The 6,730-nt window shown below is 47.5% G+C and overlaps 1 protein-coding gene across 2 annotated transcripts; it reads right to left on the bottom strand.

Moving 5' to 3' along the window:
- Positions 1-218: 218 nt before the first annotated feature.
- LOC134024135 (glucocorticoid modulatory element-binding protein 1-like) lies at positions 219-6,551 on the bottom strand. Of its 2 annotated transcripts, none has more exons than XM_062466595.1 (10): positions 6,160-6,551; positions 4,697-4,833; positions 4,374-4,432; positions 3,990-4,111; positions 3,729-3,832; positions 2,872-3,026; positions 2,023-2,163; positions 1,592-1,729; positions 1,171-1,293; positions 219-880 (listed from the first exon to the last, which is right to left on the bottom strand). In XM_062466595.1, the coding sequence occupies exons 1-10, from the start codon at positions 6,211-6,213 to the stop codon at positions 252-254; spliced, it is 1,662 nt and encodes a 553-aa protein (XP_062322579.1). In that variant the 5' UTR covers positions 6,214-6,551; the 3' UTR covers positions 219-251. The 2 variants fall into 2 exon arrangements, with proteins under 2 accessions (XP_062322579.1, XP_062322578.1); XM_062466594.1 differs by having other exon boundaries at positions 1,153-1,293.
- Positions 6,552-6,730: the final 179 nt, after the last annotated feature.

The following is a 6,730-nucleotide window of genomic DNA, read 5'->3' on the forward strand; positions in this document are numbered from 1 at the left end:
GCTTTGATCTTCAAGGTTGTAGTAAATCAGTCTGAGAAATATTAATATTATGCAATTACACAGTAGAGAGCAGTTTCAATTTCCCTCTCTGTTTCCCTCCCTCTCTCCCTCTCCCCCTCTCCCTCTCTCCCTCTCCCCCTCTCCCTCTCTCCCTCTCCCTCTCTCCCTCCCCCATCTCCCTCTCTCCCTCCCCCCTCTCCCTCTCTCCACCACTCCCCCTCTCTCCCACATCTCTCAGTGATTCGGTCCTCTCACTTGACGTCACGTTCTTTTGTTGGCTCTTCCTCAACGAGCACAACCTCCACATCACACGACTCTTCTCTCAACATCTTGTCTTCGGCCCCTCTGTCCTCGGCCCCTCTGTCCTCGGCCCCTCTGTCCTCGGCCCCCCTCTGTTCCTCTCTCCTGAGGTGGGAGTCCTCCTTCCGCGCCACAACAGTTCCCCGGGCGCTGTCAGCCTTTATCCGGGACCTGTCCTTCTTCATCCCCCTGTGCTGCTCCTTCTCCTTGCTCTCCGGCTGGCTGAGGACCCCCACGCCTGACTCCGTGGCTGGGCTGAACAGAGTCCCTCTGAGGCCTGCATGGAAGGTTCCCTCCCTGCCTCGCCGGCTGGCTAGGGAGATGGCGTGGTGGGTAAAGTGCTGAGAGCCAGTGGGGAGCTGGGCGAGGGTGGCTACCGGTAGGCCAGCGACAGAGACAATCTGGCCCATCGGGGAAGTGGTGATGGGGGATAGGACGGTCTGGGTCTGGGTGGTGGATGATGAGGTTCGGTGTAGACGTGGGCGCTTGGAGGATGCAGGCCTGAAGGAGCTACCTGCGTGGGGTGGATGAAGTCCATCCTGACTCTGTCTTCTCTGGTCCTCAAACCTGTCTTCCAGCCCTGGGGGTAAGATAGAGAAGATGCAGCAGGGTCAGGGATTTAACCATGACTTAAATGGGTTTGTAGACCTAACTACAGCGCCCCAACATTATACCCTTGGACTATCACAATCAAAGTAAGAGGCTAACAAAAGTAAACACAGTAAGCCAGACAGATGTGGTAGTGAAGCCAGTGCTGAGAATGTCTACTTGTGTCTACGTGATGTCTATGTCAGCTGGACTTGGCAATACACATTCCTGGTTCTGGTATGTTCTTTTATGTCTACTGCCTACCTGTTCCTGTCCTCTCACTGTATAGTGGGTTGTGAGCCAGCTGCTGATTCTCATCTGTCCGGCTGCGCCTCTGATCAAGGGCTTTCCTAACTGAGTCCAGCAGACCAAACATCTCACACAGAGAGTTCAGCACCTGGCCATCTGAAAAACCAAAACAGGAAGTACAGTGAGTGGGTGAAAACAAAAACAGCCAAGAAACTGCTAAACATAACATTTAAAACATTTCAATTTACTGACTACATTCATTTGTATGCCAACATGCATGGAATGTGTTTCCCTGAAATAGATGATCTCTAATCGAGTTCTGAAGGTCATCAATGCGGATATGTATTCAAGGATGAGAACCGAACACATCCGGTCCACATATAACAGCTGTCTATTTTCCCACTCAGTGATGTTTCTCATGGTTTCCCCCGTCATGGCAGTTGGGAGGGCTCACCAGCCTCCAGCAGGCTGGCCTCGTCGCTGCGGAGCTCCACTCCTCTGAGCGTGGCCAACAGCTCTGTGCGAATGCTGGACAGAACATCCCCCATCAGGCCTATATCTGCAACGCCCCTCCAAAACCCCAGGGTCTCGTCTAGAGAAGGCCAAAAGTGATATTGTGGTTAAAATGGATACGTTCTGGGCCTTTTTGCAGCTATATGTTGGTATAATCAGTTAAAAAGAGACAGGAAAGCAGGAAGAGAGACAGGGGGGAAGACATGCAGGAAATGGCCTCAGTTGGATTTGAACCCAGGCCCCTGGTTTGGCATTATTTGCCCAGTAAGCTACCGGAACGCCCGCTGAGTGTCTTTTAGTAGGGAGGTGACAATGAGGACCTTACACAATGATCGAGACAAACACAGAGGGGGGGAGAAAAACAACACTCACCAGCGAATTCGACTCGCCTTCTCTTGAAATGGCCGTTGGCTGTTGTTGGGTTGTTGGGCGGCGCTCGTCCAGAGCTCCAGTTTACAATAGTACATGGCTTTTCCTCCGGGCTCTCCTCCACCTCCAAGGCCTGTCGATCTCCTGGGCCAACAGGATGCAGCAAAGTCATAACCAAACACACTCCATATCTCATCCGATCCCTCATTTCACTGATTCAATTCAGGTCATAATAATCCGGTCATAATATGTTCTGGCTTTATCTACAACTGTGACTCAGCATAAAAAGTTCTTGGGAGACTATTTCCCATCATCGGGATTGTGTCTGATTTCCAGCTTCTATAAGAGCACTACCAAGGTCTCTTTATACAGTCGTTTTTCTTATCTCTATATTTCACATATATTCTCTGTGCACTTATTGAACTGTGAAGAAATAGCTGCCACATCAAAATCAGCTCTGTTCAGAAAAGGACAATTGTTCTATTACTTTAAGTTTCCAGATTTTCCAAAATGTCCAAAATCCTATTTCTACCATGGATATACTATTTTATTACTAGAGGTCATCTCTGTTCTGCCATTTCTCCAGAAGCTATCCCATCAGCTTGATGCAAGTAACAGCCTTAGCAAGTAGAGGATACTCAAGTAGGTCTACTTAAACAAGACTTAGTTATTAAGTATCCAAGAGCAGGCCTACAGATCTGGGATCAGTTCTAAGCCACTCTTAATCTCATTCAAAATACACAACTGGTCCCAGGCCAGCATTCCTACTCTGCACAATAAGTAACTAATAAGTAAGTATGCTGGTATGTCCCCTGGCTCCTAAGGGGGTCAGGGTCAGGGGGTGAGGCTCACCGGGCAGAGGGGAGGGGGACGTGGCGATCTGCAGGGCTGACCCAGGGGGGATTCGTGCGTTGTTGACCAGCAGGTCGAACTTGGTGCTGCGACAGGTGTTGGTGCAAACGGTCTCATGCTGGTAGAAGTCTATCTGACCGGAGTCCATCATTTTCCTGTGGGACACACAGTAGCCGTGGAGATGGAGACGCATAAAAGGAGTGATGCGTGTCTAGACTGACCACAGCAGAACTGTTAGAGCGGTGCACTTAGCTACTGTGTGCGCTGTGTGTTTGCCGTTTGAGATAAAAGCATCTGCTAAATGAATAAATGTAAATAGATTCAAAACACAGTAGGCAGCTGCCATTCTGGTAGCATACTGTGCATAGCAAGAATTCCCCTTCAGTCAGAGAGCCTTTTAGATCAGCAAACTGTTTTCGAAAGGCCACTGATATGACATAGCCTACAGACAAACAGAGAGGAACTGGCGGAGGGGAAGCAGACAAGTGGAAACTCGTAGCTCAGGGTGAGCGACGTGACACTCAGCAGCCTGACAGGGTGCTATGAGATTCCACCACCGCAAGCACGCTGACAACCCTTGAAAGACTGCTTTCAAACTGCACTGGAAAACCATACCCCACTGACACAGTGACCCTGCAGCAGTGCAGCAGGCACAGCAATCAAAGCCCAAGGTACATACTAGTGATCTTCCAATTTATTTGTCTCCTAGTGTCAGATGTATTGATTTTTTGACGTGGCCGTTAAACGTTTCTTTGTGTACATCGTTACCACTTCCTCATGCGACGGTCTGCTGGTAAAACCCAAAGTTTTACAGATGGTAGAAGGGTGCCCAGCGAATGCTCCAGAACGGGGCCTACCTGAGCATCACCCCTCCAAGACGGATGGCTCGCTTCCAGTCCTTCAGCGTGGCTTTCCCTGCCAGGTGAACAAACTGCTTGGGGCTGATCAGCTGGTCGTTGAACTGCGGAAGGGAACAGAACGAGATTGAGGATTCCTGAATTGTTTTTATGTAATCCATCCCAAAATCTTGAGGGGGTTGGACAGGCTCCAACGTGGCGACTCTGCTGCAACACAGTGACGCTGCTTGTGCACTTCCATTGTTCATTTACTGGAACTACCTTCACACATCTGACGTTGATCCCGGGGCAAACAAACTTCTTGAACAGGAGGACGGCCCTGCTGTCTCCGCAGGTGATGGGATATCCGTACTCCACCTCCTCTCCATCGGTGCCATTCTCCTCTGATGGGTGAGAGGATGGTAAATACAGACCGTTCCTTGACTCTGACCACTGGAACACTGTTAGAGCCCTGCGCTTCTGATCTTTGATCTTCTGCTGTCCCTTCTATGTGCGCTACTTGTACATGCTTCAGATAAAAGCTCTCTGCTCAATGAATAAAATGTCATGTTAGCACACACAGTAAACATCCTATATTACAATACAAAAAAACACAAAAGGTTTCATAAATGTAGGTCATTTGCTGAGAGGCCAGTGAAGTCTTACCATGGTGAGTCTCTATCGCCAAAACAGTAGTGCGTGTTTCAGCATTGTCTTCTTTTTCCCTGCAGGGGGCGACAATGTCTGCCTTTTACATAACATTTCTCCTGTGGAATATGCTCCAAACTAAACACTTTCAATTAAATACAACACTGTTCTAGTTTCTCCTTGCTTCATATCTTAATATCTACTTTGCTTCTTGGTAAACTGTTAGACACTGACAGACACAAAGAGTTTCCTATCTAAAGAAAACTCAAATGTTTACGTTTTCAGGTTAGAAGCCCCCCCCCCTCTCCCCATACCCAGGACCCAGTCTGTGAACCTCTTACCCCTGTAGGATGGGCTGCAGGTGCAGGATGACCCTCCTCCTGTGACTGTCACTGGCCTCCCCCTCCTCCTCCTCTTCCTTCACCCTCACCACACCCCCCGGGGTCACCGTGACCTCAGTACCCGCCATCGCTGCTCCCTGGACGCCCGGAGGGAAAGCGGCACGCACGTTACCGTCGGCGCCCAGCTCACGCACACTGATGTGCATCACAGCTTACACGGGTCAATGTCAGCTAGCCCTCATAGTCATAACATGCACAGGGACGGATGATAAATCCATCCTCCTTGTTGAACACGCGTTGTTATGACCATTAACAAGGTGTTTCTTTCAATAATCCAAAAGAGCATCCAATCATACACACATTCTAAATGAGCTGAAGGGATATAATTTACATAAGCAACAGACTTGACAACCAGTAATGAATTATCAGTAGCCACACCAGTAATTCTAGGTTCAGCAACAGTAATAATTGACGGTCTTGCAGAACAAGGTTTGTCCAAATTGATAAAATTGCATTGTACGCATTGTTTTGCCCGCGCTGTTGCATATAGGCTTAACCGTCATGCATTAAACACAAATCAACAGTCAGGCCTTGTAACTTTGCAATTCAAACTTGAATCAACCATGCTTTATCCCCCTTCTCCAGAGATGCAGCCTGTATCTTAATATAATAAAGAGTAGATATTAAGATCAAGCCTATCAGAGTAACTCCATAAGAGTTGGGCTAAGGGTTGCATTGTACAATAGGCTACTGTATTGTACAAGAACACAAGAACAGTAAGTGCACACTGCAATCATACTGTATCAGCCATTCTCCTATTATCATTCACACATGGCTGTTTTCAGAGTAGCACAGGGCGAAACATAACGTCGTCCATCCAGAAGTCCTATTCAAAGGTCAATCCGTCGAGATGGATTTGTATCTAGCTGTTGTAACAGGTGAAAGGGGATGACTGAGGAGAAAGGTGGGTTACAGGGACAACAACTCCAAAGCATGCAACCAGTTATATATCTGATTAAACAGATTCAGTTACATCGACTCTTATACAATATGCATGTTCATTATCCAGAACAGAACCTAATTTAATTTAACCTATATCTAATGAAGTTACAAGGTAAAATAGTGACACGTAGACTATGTAAATACTTGAGATAATGAATCGTTAAGCTTGAGAATGGATGATGTGGTAGACAAACACGTTCATTTGAGCCAAGCAAGAAGCCCTACACAGCACTAACTCCAGGCATTTGCGTGCCTCTCTCTCTCTCTCTCCTTTTCTCACTTATACTGACGTCTGTTGGTGCGAGCGCACGCACACCACCACCAACATAACAGCGCGACGGCGCACGCCACCCATGCCAGGGGAAGCGACAGAAAACATCAACAAATCTCCACACTTCAGCTTGACATCAACTTAAAACAAAAATTCACCATTTAAACTAATTATTCGGCGTTTTACTTACGGTTTTACTGGAGAGAATAACGCATCCTTCGCTTGTGGAGAGCTTCCAGAGCATGCGCCGTACTGCTTCGTTACACTTCCTGCAATGAAGGCAGCATTTGCCTGAGAAGCATCTGTCCCGCTGTCACGAGAAGCGGTTTGTTCGCACGCGATGTGTAAATCGGTCAAACTGCTCTTATGTGAGTGCGCACGGCTTGTTTGAGCGCCAGTGCAGTACATTCTACAACTGATATAGAAAAATGCTCGGCCTCAAGAACATTTCAATGGTCTAAAATCAATACATGGAGAATAGACCCCGTTCTTTTAATGGGGTGCATGACGTTGAGGGTTACTTGTGTGTTTTAGTATTTACCACAATATGCTTTTATTTGGTTATACATGCAAACATATGTGACCAGTCGTTATTAAACAGATTAAAGAACCACGCATTCAACGCTTGGTTATTACTGTGTTGCACACATTTTTACCAGGAGGTGGCGGTCTTCTAAAGTTATTATAGGGCAGGGTTGCCTATTAGTGAAAAGAAATGAGGCGCAAAGAAACGGAGGACAGTCAAGTTAAACTACTCTGAC

Source organism: Osmerus eperlanus, chromosome 7 (genome assembly GCF_963692335.1).
Source record: "Osmerus eperlanus chromosome 7, fOsmEpe2.1, whole genome shotgun sequence".
Lineage (NCBI taxonomy): Eukaryota > Metazoa > Chordata > Actinopteri > Osmeriformes > Osmeridae > Osmerus > Osmerus eperlanus.